This window comes from Fukomys damarensis, unplaced genomic scaffold (genome assembly GCF_012274545.1).
Source record: "Fukomys damarensis isolate Sample0158 unplaced genomic scaffold, DMR_v1.0_HiC HiC_scaffold_14, whole genome shotgun sequence".
NCBI lineage: Eukaryota > Metazoa > Chordata > Mammalia > Rodentia > Bathyergidae > Fukomys > Fukomys damarensis.
Genome location: NW_022900926.1, coordinates 75,627,398 through 75,646,027, shown reverse-complemented (window position 1 = coordinate 75,646,027; position 18,630 = coordinate 75,627,398). Strand labels below are relative to the sequence as shown.

At 39.1% G+C, this 18,630-nt stretch overlaps 1 protein-coding gene across 1 annotated transcript in view; it reads right to left on the bottom strand.

The window, feature by feature from the left end:
* Positions 1-8,628: 8,628 nt before the first annotated feature.
* Bves (blood vessel epicardial substance) overlaps positions 8,629-18,630 on the bottom strand; it is a 34,207-nt gene continuing 24,205 nt past the window's right edge. The window contains exon 7 of the mRNA XM_010607194.3: positions 8,629-8,967. Coding sequence (XP_010605496.1) covers positions 8,843-8,967 — 125 coding nt within the window. The 3' untranslated portion in view covers positions 8,629-8,842. The remainder of the gene's footprint in view (positions 8,968-18,630) is intronic.

The window sequence follows — 18,630 nt, the reverse complement described above, 5'->3', positions numbered from 1 at the left end:
AAAAAAAAAAAAAAAAAAGAATAAACCCAAGCTTGCTGCGTCTCCTGTAATTCCTTGTGCTGCCTAGGAACTGGGCAGAGTCCCTACCAGCAAGACCCTCAACCGGGTCTCTTGACCTCTAGGGCCTCTTGACCTTTGACCTCCAGAACAACGTGCTAAGTAGAACTTTTTAAAAAAATTTTACTTGACCTCAGGTATTTTTTAATAGCAACAGAAAACAGACTGAGGGTTCAATTTTCCCAACCATAATTTCCTCATCTGTTAAATAAGGGGTAGACTGACAAAGTAGACTGCTTTCTCAGAGACAGCATTGGCATCATCTCAGAACTTCTTAGAAATGCAGATTTATGGGCCCTACCACAGATATACTGACACTGGAGGCAGGGCTCAGCAAGCTGAGAGGTTCTGAGTGCGTCTAATGTGTGCTCCAATTTGAGACCTTTCGGACTGACTACCTGAAATTTAGCCTGTCTCCTCTGAAATTCAACCATTTCTGTCTTTGGAGGAAAACTGCAACACTATTCTAGAAGTATTCTAGCCAGCATACTGCATTAGGGATCACTTTGGAGAGACTCTTTCAATGATATAGAAGAGAACATTGAATATTGGTGATGAAAGGGCCTGATACACTTCTGGTGTTGATAATGATAACGTCATGACTTTAAACCAACAGCATTAGTGAAGGATGAAGAAGGATGTAACTCCTCTGGACAGGGACAGCTAAAGGGGGTGGGCAGTTGGGGAGACTTTGCCTAATCACCCAAATCATCCTCACCCAAAAATATTGAAGAAAGAAAGTCAGTCCTGACCTCAGTTGGACACCAGGAGATGCATGTAGTGATGTGACACCTTAACCCTTATGAAGTGTACACACTTGGAACTAGGAACACAAAACACTAGAAAAGCCCGTGCCTGATCTAACCTCATTTTACAGGTGAAACTGAGGCCCAAATTAGTTATGAATTGCATTAATTGCATTAATTATCAGCCAAATGCAAGTCTTGAGTGTTTGAAAACTTCTCCTTTCTCCGTTGTTTGGGATCTCTCCATTCTTACTGTCAAAACATACTCATCATGTGGATCCATCCCACCAGCTTCTAGCTTATATGTAGTTGCCATGGAGATAAGCAAGATTACTTTGCTAAATATTAAATCATTGCTTAGCACATTCTTCTTTCTCTCCACTTTATGTAAATCAACGTTTAGCCTACCGCTTGTGTTTTCCATCCACAGCCCACCAGAGCATCTCTAGCCTCCTTTCTCTGCAGAGTGGGCAAGATGAGCTCTTCTCTCTGCCCTCCATAGGTCAGGAGGGGCTGTAGTGGGTGCTGAGTTTCAGCCACTTATGCTGCAAGCAGAAGGAGCCCTGGAAATAGTTTCCTGTCCCACCTGTCTTCAGGTCCTGCCACAACTTGGGCTCTTTGTAGGATTTTGTTGCCGAGATTCCAGAAGGCTTAAGGATTTGACTTGGCAACCAAAAGAAAAAGGGAAAGGAGATGAGGCCTAACATCAATGTGCTCCTTTTGTTAGGAATGGTTCTAGTGCATACATGAGACACAATCACTCCAAGAGATTGAACCATTTGCCTGTGGTCATATGAAAACATTCAGAGCCCCATCTGTCTGACCTCAATGCCATGTCCAGAGAGGATACTGCCTCTTATTTAGGTGTGTGTTGTAGAGCTGTGAGGTTGAGGTAGCCACACAGATATCTATTAGGCAAAATGTATAACCAAATCTCCACATTTTCTTGTGATTGGTAGGCCATTTTAAAGGCTAATACAGTATCCAATTTTTTATTCTTTTTTTTTTCTAAGAAATGCCTCCTTGTATATATATACATATACATTTCAGCCTGGAAACTCAGTAACCTAAGAATCTGAGAACAAGATGTGCTGGTGGCGTCACTCTCAGCACCTAAGGATTGAAGTGAAGAGCAGCCAGTGAGCAGACGCCATAGCAGGAAAGCTATGATGGGATTCCAGTGCTTTTTCTAGCTCATATGTCTTGGCAAAATCAACCCATTTGTTTTCAGTTTGGTTCCATTTTGGTTTTGTGTACAGTGTAGCTGGCCTGTTGAAACATTGGGCCTGAGGTTTGTTCTGTCTGCTCCTGAGATGGCTCCTCAGCCAGTCCCTGCACAGATTGTCTAATTATATGTAGCTACCAACAGACGTGAGCAGCCCTGCAGGTTTTTATCATTGGTAAATAGATACAAAAACTTCCATAGCTGTAATCCTAAACAACTCAAGAGCTGTTTGGAAGTTGTGGGACTTCCTTTTACTCAGGTGTGAGATGGTTGATTGAGCTTTCAGTTTCCTTAGCCTGCCATTTACGGAGTCAGAATGTAAAATCCTTGTCACAGTGTTTCATTCTCTAAGCAGCAGGTGCTGGCCTGGCAGTGTTAAGTTCTGCAGCTCTGTTAATCTTGACAAGCAGATGGGGGTAGGAAATTAGAAACACGAAGCAGAATGGTAAGGTGAATTCTTTCATGACTGAATGAATTAGGGAGCTAGGAGACCTTGAAAGTTGGGATATATTTGGGATTCCAGTAATTGATGTAGCTGCCACCATTCAAGGTCCATTCATGCCTCCACTGGGAGGAGCTGGCCCAGATGCTGTGGGAGCTGTAGAGCTGGTTCACAGTGGAGAGAGAACAAAGTCTAACCTAGAGTAGGAGGAGAATAAGAACTGATAGGGAATTAAGAGGATTTTCACTTGCAAGGTGGAACTAGAAAAGTGCCCAGGTGTTTGGGCTCTCATTGTGTCACCTGTCAGCAGTGTGACCCTGACTAGGTACTTACCCTCTCTGCACTTCACCTCCTTCCCTCTAAAAAGGGGACACGAAGGCCTGTCCTGCCACTTTCATGATACTGTTGGGTGTTCACACAGAGGTTAAGTGAAAGAGGTTTGTTAAATTCAGCAGTGAACTGAAGTGACTAAGAAACTAAAGGAGTGTCCCTGCCAGGGTTAGCCAGTCATCCATAGTATCTGAGGGAGATTAATTCCAGGTCCCCAACAGATGTTCAGGCCCCTCTAGGTGTACCCTCCTTGTATGCTTTAAATCACCCCAGTACCATTGTATTTAATACCAAATGCAATGTAAATGCTGTGTGAACAGTTAATACTGTTACATAGGGCATCATGACGAGAAAGTCTGTTGGTATCTAATAAAGTTTTGTTTTTTTTTTCTTAAATGTTTTCAATTAGGGGTCAACTGAATTTGTGCGTGCAGAATCTAGTATGGAAGGCCGGCTGTAAATCCGAATGTAAATCCGTGGTGGTAGAGTGCCTCCACAGAGGGTGTCACAGTTCATCTGAGAGACGTAGGAGCTTCTGAGGCCCCCACCTTGGGGAGGAGGGAAAGGGCAGCATTTTGGGGAGGGCCGGGCTGGAATGTGCTGAGCTCAGAGAATGGCGAGGTATGGGAGGAAAGCAACTGGCTAAGGAAACGGCACGGGCATCTGTGCGGAGAATGTGGGAGGTGAAGAGGCCATCAGGGTTTCCATTTGTGATTATAAATTTTCCCAATACTCTGATAGCAGCACAGATGTTCACTGGGAAATGTGAGGCTGGGCGGAAACAAGTTGGGATTCTATCGCATGAACCTGAGGAAAGCTGTGCAGGCCACAGGCAGCAGTGCTTATGGAGTGGTATTTCATTTAAAAACAGTAAACTCATTACATACCAACACAAAGAGCATTTGTCTTGAAAAGTAGCTTTTACAAAACTGAAAAGAAAACAATAGAGTGGTATTGTTTTACACTGCTGCAAATCTTTAGAAAGCCCAGCTTCACAGAAGACGAAGTGGAGTCTCATAGTTCCTTTGCCTTTAGTATGCTGCAATATGTTGTTTTGGTTTAAGTATATGAAGAACACCTGGCTTGACACAAATTTTGGGAAAGGGAGTAGTATTTAAATAGATTCTAGAGATGACTGTGGATATCCTTGATACCACAAGAAAATCCAAGTGGTCATTTTTTAAGGCTAGTTGTAACATGGGATCTGAAATCATATGACCTTCTTATGCTATTGCCTTTGGTCTAGCTTGCACTTAGAATGGGTCTTATACCCATATGTGAATTTGTGATACCATGCATTGATCATTTAATAAACACCAGCTCACTGAGTTATGCCAACCTCTTGATATTAAACACATTTCAAAATAAAAGATCAAAAATTATTCATTGAGGGAAAATACCATGCTTTAAAAAAAAAATCTATGTATTAGGAAGCTGTCAAGCTTACAAATCTATTTAGTCTGGAAATCTGTATCTTCAGTCCAGATCTCCCCAGTGAGTCCCAGACTTACATATCCAATTACCTATTTGATGTCTCTCCATTATTCGAGGCTCCTCAAACTCAACATGACAAATACTCAGGCTTTTCACTCAAAACTGGTCTTTTGCTGTCATGAGCCAAGGAATAACCAGCACTAATGCAAACTAGAAACCTTTGACTTGCCCTCTCCCTACCACCTCTGCTCCCAAAAATCTATAGCCAAGGCCTGTCACCATTACTTTATGGCAGGCTGTAGCCAAGGGGACATAAATGGGAACCCTCAGGCCTTACACACAGCACAGGCTCAGGTGAGAAGCTGGTCTGAACTGGCTCAGCAAGTTCAGGGTTCAGAACCCTCACACCTGGGTGATGTTGACTTGTGGTGGTGTAACAGGCCCTTTTGTTTGGGTCTAGCCTTTGAGCAGACTGGGTGAGGTAGATGCCAAGGATATGCTACTAAAGGCCAAGAGGTGGTCTGTCAACTTTCCACTCTTTAATACCTTGGAGATAAAAACAAGAAAACTCTGGGTTTCTCTGAGAAGACAGTACCCTCTTGCTCACCCTAGAACAGATCCGGGGTAATAGGGGGATTTCCTCTGGCTCCTTCATGTGACTACTTGTATTACTTAGCCTTATGAAACTAGAAGAGCACTTTCAGATGAGGCGAGTAAAAGGCTGAACCCGTGTCCCCACGGTGAAACTCCTTCATGAAGGCTTCTCAGTGGTTGTACCAGTCAACACTGGTGATGCTGCTTTGCACCCTCTCCTTTCATGGCCAGAGGCAGCTGCGATGATAGACGGGCCCTGAAATTCAGTGAATCTAATCCAGGAGGGCTGCAAGGTGGATCAGACTATCTTAAACCAGAACAATCCCTGTAACCTCTAAATGTAACTGAACCAATCCTACCCTTGGAGTATGCCATCAAATCGTATCAGTCACAACAGAAATGAAAACACACACTTTCTGAGTAAGAAATTTATTTGATAAAATGGCAACATATGAAGATATTTTAAACTATAAGGCTCTATTCTGGCATAATGTGTCTTTATTACAAAATAAATGCTATCAGTGTAAATGATACCTCAAAAGTTTCCTATAATGTATCTGTGTGGAACATTCATAAATCCTCATGTACTTTAAAACTTGGTTACAAATATAACAGAAAACCTATAAGTGGTACTTATAAGCAAGTTTCTTAAATGTGTGGCATTTACACTGTCACATACACAGGTGTTTGAGAATTCTGTGATAAAATACAGCTACCATGGGTGAGAGAGTCATCCCATGAAGAGGAGGACCAGAGCAGTGAGTAGTGTGCTGAGCCTTGCTTTCCTACCCAGCGTCTTTCATATCCTTGGCACTCTGAATTAATTAGGTGGTACTTACTTAATTGCTTCATTTGGTAATGATTAGAGAAGGAGGTTTGGAAACCATTGTTAGAGGAAGGGAGGGGAAGCTAAGGTGTGACAGGGTCAAAAGTTTTCTGTAAGCAGCTTTAGAAATGACCAAGGAAACAGATTTTGTTTTTAAAGGTGAGTCTTTGGAGCTACACACCAACCTGGGAAAGGTGGGGACTGACTCACATGCCATGCATTTGGCTGGGAGACACCACACCCTAGCATGAAATTTTTACCAGGGGCCACAACACAACTGGGGTGCACCGGCAACAGGGTTATACCAGTTTCCCCCCAGTAATTTCCCATACCCAAGTGACTGTCTCTGAGGCCATGAGAGGGACCTAGGAAGTGGAAACAGGCAGAAAAAAGCTTCAGACACAGGAGAACCAGGTATGGAGGTGATGTCTCAAGTGTATACACTGAGCAGCAAAGTGCAGAAGGTGACCAGTGGTTAAAGTGACAGGGAGAAATGGAAAAGTTCTCAGGAAGCCAAGGATGGTTACGGAAAAAGGATCATATAGCACCCATTCTTACTATTTTGATAGATAAATATCATCAAGGTTTTATATAGTGTCTGTACTGTCTTATTTTTATAAATATAAAAATATATAAGGGCTTTCAAAACAGTTTAAATGAAACACATTCTAATATAAATACTGCACTCTAAATTCATATAACCAACTTGATGCTACATAGATTTGGGGTTATACATAGAATAGGTTTTGCAGACCTTTTTCTGTACACTAATTGCGTAGCTAAGTGAATACCAAACACACAGGAAGCATCCTACTGGAGACTGGCAGAAGACATGTTTTTTATCTATGTATTGATGTGTTCTACAAAGATATACTTGTATAAGTGAGTTTAAAGTCACCCACAGGAGATCTTACATTTAAGACACTTTCCTGTTTCCTTATCTGCTACTTTGAAATCAAGTCTATGTGGGAGGGCTACTCAATGTCTTATGACTTCTTTTCTCCGAGTCTCACTGTCATCTTTGGAGGTGTGTATTTAAAAACAGTTTCATGTTTCCCATTCAGGCTATGTGGCTCTTTTAAGATTCCTAATCTTGAGATTATAATCTTCATTATCCATGACACTGATATGCATTTCAATAAAAACAGTGATTTTATGTAACCTACCTTTTACAAAGTGCTTTTAAAACAGGTTTGTTCCAGGCAACAAAGAAAGGAACCTCCAACTACAACCAGGTTGATCATTTGGAGATGACCCTCTCTGTACTGTAGTGTTTACAAAGTGAGATGAGCCAGAAATGGGCCAGGGTAAGAAAACGCTAAGGTTCCATAGATTCATGGAACATTAAAAACATGGCTACAGCAGAATCTAAAATTACTTTCTCCTCAGGAAGATGTCCTGTCTAATTACTCTATAGAATGATTTTGTAAATTGGCCTTTTGCATGTGTGAAGTAAAAGAGTTGCCTGACCTTACTCTAATGGTTCAAGAAAAGCGAAACCAACACTGTCACATCATACTTATAGTACAGAGCTAGGAGTCTGTTACAGCTTGAAAGCCAAGGCTAACTCATTCACCTATGCTTCATCTCTCCAAAACAAATTCCTCGCATAGCAAACTGATGAGTCTGTTATGGCAATAAAGTGACCTCAGCCTTTTTTCTCACATGTTAATGACCCAGTATTTGATAAAGGTATCAGCACTAGGTAACTAGTCTGTATAAATTTCCTGGTATATAAAAAAAAAATTGGGGAGGTACCAGGGATTGAACTTGGGACCTTGTGCTTGTGAGGTACTTGGCAGAACCACTGAGCTAAATCCCAAGACCCCTGGCATATAAATTTAATTCAAGTGAAATACTAAAATGACTAGCTTTAAAAAGATGGCACTAAGATGATGAGGTTGCCCTAGACTAGCTTATTTTTCTTCTCTAACAGAAGTTACTTCATGGCAAGAGATGTTTCCTTTGGCTCAGTTAACTTGAAGATCATTTCATTTGGAACTTTTCTTAGCTACTTAATGAAACAATAGAAACACAAATAAGGCAAGACTAACATAGCCAATTAGTGGGACTCATTCAATGGAATGACCTAGCCGCATGCTACTGCCACACTGACTAGATGGACTGATAATTTAAGCAAAATTGTTCTCATTTCCCAGCAGGTAAATACCACTGTTTCTCAAAAACGTGATTCTATAGTAGTAGAAAAGAGAATTCTGGCATCAAGGTCCTCACTGCAATAACTAGGTTGGGCATCAATGGCAAGACCTCAGGTTCACACCCACAGAGCTGGCACTGAGTATCTGGTACACTATAAAAGACATCTGCGCCTTGGAAGGAACATTCTGAGACCACAGAAACAGACCAGAGTGAAACTGATCTCTGGGTTCTTCATCCTATGACACATCTCAAGAAAAGCATCTGCAGCATCTGAGTGTGTAAGGCAAGATGGCCCCAAATCACAAGGAAGCTGAATTTAGCTGAAAGTTGACACTGAGCTTAGAAGTGCTTCCATTTGTTTGTTAGCGGTTCAGCTTTGGGTTTCAGACCAGTTGATAACATAATAAAAGGATAACGTGAGTAAATGCAGATGAGTTTGGTATTATCAAGCTATCAATACATTGCCCAGGTAAGTAAAATGATCTAGTGGAGGAATACTTCTGGCCTGGGAGTTAAAAAAGCCCAGTTAAATCACATCTTTCTCTAAAATTTCCCATAAAGTCAGTTGAACAAAGTATAAGATTTCCTGCTTTTTAAATGTCACTTTAGCCTCAATTTTAACTTACATTGTTTATTAAAATATCCATTCTAAATTGCTATGATAGAGAAAAAATTATCTGTGAGGAAAACGAGCCAAAACTTGGAAAAATAAGTAAAAAGGCATTTGCATTGACAGAAATCTTGTTTTAAAAGTTAAAACAATAATATACTAAATCTAAAAAATACTTTAAAAATTTGTCTTAAAATAGAGTGAGGTTTAGTCAGAAGGCTCAGTAAAACTTAAAAAGCTTGCCAATAAAAAGGACAATAAAAATAACCTTTTCATTTTTTACCCTTCCTCACTTTCTTGCACTCAGTCTCTGCCAGTTTGGATGTACTAAAGCAGAAGAGTCTAAAAGCTGTGAAAAAGTGCTGGTATATTTAGAATTTCTTCAGGACAAATTCCATGTTGGTAACTTGAATTTTGATCAAGGAAACTGATGAACTTTAAATGTATTTGGAGTCGTGGGTTCAAAGACTTCATCGTCATCTTCCACCCCTTCCTGTATTGGCTTCATCTTGGCAGAGGCTCGCTGGTGAGGGGAGGACATGTCTATGAAAACACACAGAAATTAAAACTGCTGCATGCATAATCAGACACTGGCATGATATAGTAATTATAAACTTCACCTGGAAAGCAAAACTCTGAGAATCCATACCTAGTACCAGGAATGCAGTGTCTCTAATGCCATTATTTTCAATCCAGCATTTCAGTGAAACAACAGTCACAAATAAGATTCTTGATCATGAGAATCAGACTCCACTGCATGTGTATGGATGATAAGCAATTCTCCAATACACTACAGTTACCAGTGAGTTGCCTCAAAGTCCATTTAAGGCTCAGAATAAATTTTCCTACATAAATGTCATACATGTTGATTTGTGTCCTGTGTTGGCACTTGAAAACTGATATAACTCATTTCCCTACAGAATGGTTCTGATTTAAAGCTTTGGGATCAACACTCCCTGTAGTACTGATGTGGGAGAGGAAAGTCCAGCATGGATAGGAAAGTACCAGACAGAGGAAACACAAGGTGGGTAGCAGCACAGGAAAGAGCATCCCTAGTGCCTTTCGGGATCCCATTTAATCAAAAGGAACTGAGAAATATTTCCTTTAGTTACCGATTTGTTCATGCATTCACCAAATGCTTATAGAGCATCTACCATGTAATGGACACCATGCTTGAAGAAAATACTTTCTAAAAGAGTAGAAGTTACTACAAATACAGTGTTCAAAGTGTCAAATGGATAGCTCACATGACAGTGTAAATACAAACTCCCTTCCACACACTTGCCTCACTCAGTGCCAGGATCCATCTTCCCCACCCATACTAGCCGCAGTGTGTATGTATTCATGATATCCAACTGCAGAGCAGCCAGTGCTGTACTCTGGGTATAAGGTGGGTGGTGGGAAAGTGGATGAACCCGACTCCTTAGATACTTGCAGAGAGCAAAGAAAAGTAGAGGGATTACAGCAGGCTGAGAACAGAAATTTGTCAAGCTCTGCTGTCATTTGTTGGCAAGAATTAGGAGCAGACAGGAGAGTGGGGCCAGTCAGCACTGAGAGCATGCTGTAGTGAGCAAGGAGGAGCAGGGTGGACCCCTGGGAAAAAGGCTGAAACGGGTGAAGGTAAATTACTCTGAACAAGCAGCCATTCCCTGGCCTAAGTATGGCAGACAAGGAGGCCACACACATAGTGGTTAAGACCAGAGCCTCAGGAAACATGTCCCTGGCTCAGATCTCTACTCTGCTGCTTCCTAGCTGGATCACCTACACAGAGTATTAAACCTAAGCCTCAAATTCCCTGTCAAATTTCATGTTGGGGGCTAGTCACAGGACCCATGTCATAGGTTCTTGGGAGGACTAAACAACATAATGCATGCTATAGGCTTAGCAGGGTGACAGGTACTGGAAAGAAGTCACCAAGTTTCACTAACTATACAGTCACTGCCACATGCTTGGGAAAATGCCACTACCAACAGCAACATATTCCAACATAAAAATTAATATTTATGCCAAGGCAGGATTTGGGTATAGTAATATGTGTGTTGTCCATACATGCAAAGCATTCATTACAGTCAAAACAGAGTTTCTTATAAGATAACTGACATAAACTGTAGAAAATGAGCCTCTATTAAAATGGTCTAAGAGGACCAGGGATTTAGCTCAGTGGATCCACCATCTGCTTCACAAGCACAAGGTCCTGAGTTTGATCCCAGTACCAAAAAAAAAAAAAAGGTCCAAGAAAACAATTCAATCACAAAGCACAAAGCACAGCACAGCAAGTTCTTTTTATCCTTTCTCATCAGGTGACATCAAACAATACAACAGACACAATCTTTAATTCACATGACCACTCAAACAGCAATGAATACCATCTGTGCAACCTTGGACACATTCCTCCAGTGTGCCACAGTTTCATTATATGTGAAATAATAATAATAATAATAATAATAATAATAATAATAATAATAATAATAATAATACCTGTCTCATGGAGATTAAATGACTCAATATTTCAAAAAAAATTTCAATCAGGGCCTCAAATATAGTAACTTTAAATGTATTTCAATAAATAACATTAATTACATGGTCTTTGAATGGCAGTGATGTAAATACTGTGAAAAATCTGTCAAAATTCACTCTTAGGAAAACTTTATTTACATTTTTTTCATTTTCTCATATTTTTTCTTTTGGCTTATTTCCTAGTCACACATGTGTAAATTCTGAATAGTTTCTCTGGTGTGAAAACCTATAATTGTAAATGAGATCCTAATGGTATAATTGACAAGGTAAAATAGGAATAAAAGGGCTAAAAGTGTAGGGGAAGTGGGAAGAGTAGGGAAAAGGAAATAAGGGAAAAGAAAAAAATGTGAGAAAATGAAAAAATAGAAATAAAGTTTTGTAAATAGGGAAGGGAGGAAATGGTGAAGTGAGGGCAGGGGTATTGGAAAAAAATGAGAACCAAGACTTATCATATGAAGGTACAAGATCCCAATGACGAATGTAACTGTACTGTATACCTAAAATGTACCAATAAACTCAATGAGAGAAAAAAAAAATTCATGCGTAGGAATGGCCAATACAGGAAATAAAATTTGTTGTCAAACAGGGCTCTGTGATTCTGAAATCTCTGCCATCCTGAGGGCAGCAAAATTGTCTTGGCAATAGCCATGGCTTTCTTGAATTATTATGTTTACCTCTCATAAAATATTAACTTAGGCTAAGTAAGAATTAGAATCATATGAATACAAGATCCCAATGACGAATGTAACTGTACTGTATACCTAAAATGTACCAATAAACTCAATGAGAGAAAAAAAAAATTCATGCGTAGGAATGGCCAATACAGGAAATAAAATTTGTTGTCAAACAGGGCTCTGTGATTCTGAAATCTCTGCCATCCTGAGGGCAGCAAAATTGTCTTGGCAATAGCCATGGCTTTCTTGAATTATTATGTTTACCTCTCATAAAATATTAACTTAGGCTAAGTAAGAATTAGTGATCACATAAAACCCCTAGGACAAACAAGAAGATGGTATGTTGTAAGAGCATCAAACCAAATCATAGCATTTAGACATACTTGTGCAATACAAACAATAGCAACACACTCACTTTATTTTGACTGAGGAAGGGGGACTAATTAGTGTGTAGATTTTAAAATCCATTTATCAAACCCAGAGCAATAGTCTATATATACTGAGGCTAGTAATCACTATGGTAATAAAATGTCAAACTAAAAAATACAGGTTTAATGCAAATATTGAGGACTGAGACTTATAAGAAAGAGCCCTGAACCAAAGCGCACTACCTCTTCTCATGACAGAGAGCAGAAGGTGACAACACCCAGGATACCACAGGGGATCTGGATATGGCCAGCAGAGTCTCTCCTCAGCATGCATGTCCAGGCAGTGACAGTTCTTCTCCTAGATTCACTGCCTGCCCTGAAGGTCCCTGCCTGCAAAGAGGACTGGCTCAGGTACCCTGATGATCCTTTCTGTCTTCCTCAAGTCCTGAGTTACATGAACCAGGGAGACTGGACACGATAATCATCAAAACTCTGGGACACACAGGCCTCCCAGTCACTGGTGACTGGTGAGGACTGGAGCTGCCTGAAGCCTCTGGTGTGGCCCCACCCCCAACCAGGCCTCCCAGACACCTGCAACCCATGAGGACCAGAGCTGTGTGGGCACCTGAAGTCCCTCACCCCCCACCTCCTGGCTGGGCCTGTGCCTAGATCCACACTGCAGAGGCACAGGGGGTCTTAAATGCCATTGTCCTGAGCTCCAGGAGACAGAGCAGAAGTGAACAACAATAAGAGTCCCTTACACCTTCTAAGTTCCCATCCCAAAAGGTAAAGTTACAACATTGAACAGTTTATTCACTATAAACATTTTGGGCTAGTCCTCGATTTTGATTTATTTCACACAGTTAAAGGTGATAGATTAATAACTATCACAATTTGTCATTTCTAAGCTGTGCTTGATTCTATTGTTGTTGCTGATTGTATCACTTGGGCTAGAGTTGTGATTGATTTAATCAGTTATCCTTCCTGGTATAATGAAAATGAAATTGCCCTAGAGTCATTAGATACTCAAAAACCTAAAGATCAGCTATATCTGGAATTCACCTATGAGAAGCAATCATTCCATAAGAGTTCTAAATACAAGCAACAAGGATACTTACAATAACCAATATCGAAGTATCAACCCAAGAATTAAACCAAGGACTGTACCAACAGCAATAATAGAAATGAAAAGACTTTTAAGCAAGACACAGTCTTCCCGCTTACCAAAGGCAAATTCTGGGGTAAACGAGGTGGAAAAGTCTGATAACCACCTCAACACCCTGAACTGATAGCACAGGAAATAACAAAACAGATGAATGAAGCTCTAGAAAAATTCAAAATAGAAATAATTTACCAAATAACTACAGATATTATGAGCAGAATAAAAGACATGATTAGAGTCTCTAGAATAGAAACATATTTTAAAAATGGATGAATTCAGGACCATGATGGAAATGATAACCACCAACACCCTGAACTGATAGCACAGGAAATAACAAAACAGATGAATGAAGCTCTAGAAAAATTCAAAATAGAAATAATTTACCAAATAACTACAGATATTATGAGCAGAATAAAAGACATGATTAGAGTCTCTAGAATAGAAACATATTTTAAAAATGGATGAATTCAGGACCATGATGGAAGCCTTTAATGCTCAGCATTGGAAAGAAATGGAAACTATGAACACCCAACACAGGAACGAAATGGAATCCATAAAACAGATTCAAACTGATGTCCAGAAGATTAAAAACTCTACTGAAAGTATACATAGCAGACTGAGCCAATGTGAAAACAGAATATCAGATACAGAAGACAGGATGGCAGTCAATGACTATAAAAAGAGAGACCTTTTAAAAATAGTAAGGGACCATATGAGAAATCAATCCAAAAGCTCCAAGATGACACAATAATATAGGGTTGATAGGAGTCCATGAAAAAGCAGGATAAAGTACAAATGACATAAAAAAAAACTGTTAAGGGAAAAGAAAAAAATGAGAGAATGAAAAGATGAAAATAAAGTGTTTGTAGATGGGGAGGGGAAGAGGGGGTGAGGGGAGGGCAGAGGTAAGGGGAAAAAATGAGAATCAAGACTTGCCATGTAGAGGTACATGATCCCAACAATGAATGTAACTGTACTGTATCCCTAAAATGTACCAATAAACTCAATAAAATTAATAAATAAATTAAAAAAAACTGTTCACAGAATGTTAAAAACTTCCCAAACAGAGCAAAAGAACTTGACACACAGATAAGTGAGGCATATAGGACTCCAACTAGTCATGGTCAAAGAAAGTCTGCACCTAGACATGTAATAGTCAAGATCCCAGAAACCCAACAGAAGAACAAAATACTACAAGCAGTTAGATAAAAGAAAAAAATAACATGTGAAGGAAAGCCCATCAGAAACATGGAAGATTTTTCACCCCAAACCCTCAAGTCAAAGAGAGCCTAAAGTGAGGTATTTCAAGCCCTAAAACAAAACAACATCCAACCTAGACTGATGTATCCTGCAAAACTCTCTTTTAAAATGGATAGGGAAATAAGATTACTTCCATGACAAAGAAGACCCGAGAAACTTCATGAATACCAAACCAGCACTCCAAACAATTTTTAAAAATATCCTACAAAAGGACAATGAGGATCACAAATACCATAGGGCACAACAGAGCAAATCCAAAAGGCAAGAACTTAAAGGGAAAGGAGGAAAAAAATAAAAAAGAGCCAACAAGAGGAAAATAACATGAGAATGATGAGTCAATACAAATCAGTTATAACCATCAATGTGAATGGCCTCAATTCACCAATCAAAAGAAATAAACTGGCAGAAGCAAAATCCAACAATATGCTGTATACAAGAAATGCACCTGATTCAAAAAGAAATTCATAGACTGAATATAAAAGGATGGAAAGTAGTTCTACATGTGACAAGACCCCAGAAAAAAGCAGGGGTATCTATCTTATTTGCAGACAAAGTAAATTTCAAACCAAAACTAATTAAGAAAGACAAAGGTCACTACATCCTTATAAAGGGAAGAATACAAGAGGAAGAGATGACAATCATAAATATATATGCACCAAATACTAATGCCCCCAACTATACATAACAAATATTAAGGGACATGAAAAACCAGATAAGCATTAATACAACTATAGTGGGGGAACCTCAATACCGCACTGTCACAAATAGACAGATCATCTAGACAAAAAATCAACAACAAAAATACTAGAACTGAATCAAGCTTTTGAACAAATGGACTTAATAGACATCTAGAGTGTTCCACTCCACAAAAAAAGAATATACATTCTTTTCAGTTACACATGGGTCATTCTCCAAAATAGACCACATACTAGCTCATAGAACATGTTTAAGTAAATGCAAAAGACTTAAAGTTATCCCATGCGTATTATCAGACTATAGTGCAATTAAACTGGAGATCAATAGCATAAGAAAACACAAGAACTTCACAAACACATGGAAATTGAATAACACTCTACTGAACAACCAATGGGTCACAGTGGAAATTAAAGAAGGACTTATATAATTTTTACAATTTAATGATAATGCCAGTACAACATACAGGAATATATGGGATACAATGAAAGCAGTTCTATGTGGGAAATTCATGGCAGTGAATGCCCACACTAGGGAAACAGAGTGAGCTCAAATAACTTAGTGCTGAATCTTAAGCTCCTAGAAAAACAAGAGCAAGAGAAACCCAAAGCTCATAAAAGAGAGAAAATTATAAATTATGTCAGAGCAGAAATCAATGCAATGGAGAACAAGAGAACAATACAAAAAAAAATCAACAAATCAAAGAGTTGGTTTTTCAAAAGAATAAAATTGATAAAACCTTAGCCAACCTTATCCAAAAAAAAAAAGCAAAGATAGTACTCAAACCTATGCAATTAGGAATGAAAAAGGTCAAGTCACAACAGAAACAGCAGAAATCCAGAGGATCATCAATACCTACCTTCAAGAACCTGTACTTCAATAAAATGGAAAACACAGAATCTGATTTCTAGATACATATGAATTACCAAAGTTGAGCGAAGAAGATACACCCCAATTACAATCAGTGAAATTGAAAATGTAATTTAAAATTTACCAACAAAGGAAAGCACTGGTCCTGATGGCTTCACTGCTGAATTCTACAAGAAATTTAGAGAAGAACTATTGTCACTGCTCTTTAAACTTTTCAATGAAATTGAAAGAGATGCAATACTTTCAAATTTGTTCCTGGAAAAAAGTGTTAACTTTGATTCCAAAACAGGGAAAGACGCAAACTAAAAAGAGAAATATAGGCCAATCTCCCTAATGAAGACAGATGCAAAAATCCTCAGTAAGATACTGTCAAACATACAGAGAGTCATCAAGAAGATCATATACCTTGACTAAATTGGATTTATCCCAGGGATGCAAGGATGGTTCAACATATGTAAATCAATAAATGTAATACACTATATTAACAGAGTCAAGGACAAAAACCACATGATCATCTCAATAGATGTTTATAGTAGCACAATTTGTAATAGCTCAAACTTGGAAACAGCCCAATTGCCCATCAACAGGAGACTGGATAAAGAAGATGTGTTTTGTTTTGTTTTATAAAATGGAGCACTACTTAGCCATAAAGAACAAGAAACTAGAGACATTTATAACTAAGTGGATGAATGCTGAGGCCATACTCTTAAGTGAAATTAATAAGACACATGTGCAAATACCAAATAGTTTCTCTGGTGTGAAAAACTAAAAGTATAAATAAGGATACAAATGTATAATTAATACTTTGTAATAGGAAGAAAAGGTCTAAAAGAGTAAGGGAATTGGGAGGAGTAGAGGAAAGGTAAAAAGGGAAAAGAAAAAATACGAGAAAAGGAAAAACATGAAAACAATGTCTTTGCAAACAGGGAAGGGTGGAGGGGGCGAAGAGAGGGCTGGAAATGGGGAAAAAATAGGAACCAAGATTGACTATGTAAAGGTACAAATTTCCAGTAATGAATGTCACCATATATATATATATAAAATGTAGCAACCAAATTAGTTTTAAAAAGACTTCAGTGTGCTTCTAATTATATGAGGGCATGAGGGTCTTTCCTAGAAGTAAAAGTAAAAAGACATATTTATTGTTCTGAAAACCAGAATAAAGATCATGCCTGTTCCTGAGAATGAATAAGCTACCTCAAGTCTGAGCTGCAAATGAGTAGCATAGCGTGAAGTTTTCAAGTGACTTTTCTTGGCTTATGAAACACTTTTTAACAAAGGAGCAACATTTTTGTAATCTAACCAGTATAATGTTCTAAGATTTTTTTTCCCACTGCCCTATTAACTTTGATGACATCTTCTTCATTCCTTAAAAAGTGTTATTATTTTTATTATGTTCAACCATCTGGCAAACTACTTTAGCAAGTAATTAAAAATCTTACAAAGGTTTGAATTTTAATTAGATTATACAATATTTGATAAATGGGGTTAGAGAAGGATTTGATAATTTCTCTGCTAGAATCAAATTATCATCTTTTTTTGCCCTTGCCTGTTTATACCATTTTTTTTTCTTTGTCCTTCTTTTCTCAGTGCTGAGAATAAAATCAAGGGCCTTGTCATGCTAGACAAGCTCTCTACCACTGCTGGAACCACTGAGCTAAATCCCCAGCCCTGCAAGATTTTGTTTTTAATTGAGGAAACTGAGTTTTAAATGAAGCTCTCTGAACAGTAATGACTAAGAATAGCTGTAGTTTTTGCACCTAATTTTCCTTTTAAATCAGCTCAGCACCAGCACTGAAGATATACAAGCAAAACCTATAAAATTAAGGCTAGATCCTCCAGCGCCCAGAAGGTAGCCTGGGCCCCGATCCACCCCAGGAAGGAGAGCCACGCCTTCTACCACATGGAGTCACCATCGCTCCAGCATCAGGAAGGTAGCCACGCAGGTGCCACTGAACCCCCATAACTCCCCTTACCCCACCCCTGCGCACTCTTAGACCTGATTGTGCCAGTCTTTGGACCTACTCTGCAGAGGCAGAAATGGTAATAAAGGGTATTTTTCTGAGTTCCCAACTCTGAACATCTTTAAAGAAAGGGCGTGGGAAACCTGTAGTAGAACGGTGTGGAGTTCAACCATTCAGAAGGTAGGAGAACTCAATCTGGGCCTTGCAGCCCGAGGTCAGTCTGTGTCATGGGGTTCAGCCATCAGCTAACTGAGATCAGGGTCTTGCATCCTAGCTCTGTCTGAGCCATTAAATGGTAAATATACTATATTGAAAAGCTTGTTCACTGCAGACATGTTCTGGACTGCTTCTTGATTTCAATTTAATTCAAATGGTTTAAGGGCGATAGACTAGTGACTACCACAGGTGGTCAGTTTCCAAGTTGTGCTTGATCTTAATGTGTTGTTGATTGTATCAATTGGGATAAAGGATTGTGGTTGATTTGATGAGCTGTTTTCTCTGATGTTATGAAGATGAGAATGTCTATGGGTAGTTAGAGATCCAGAAGCTAGGGCGCAACTATATCAGGAAGATGTGGGTGATAACCCAGAGATTAAACCAAGGACAGCCCGACAACAAAAATAAAAATGAGAAAACACTTAAGCAAGACACAAAGACAGACTTCCAGTTCACCAATGGCAAACGGTAGGGCAAATGAG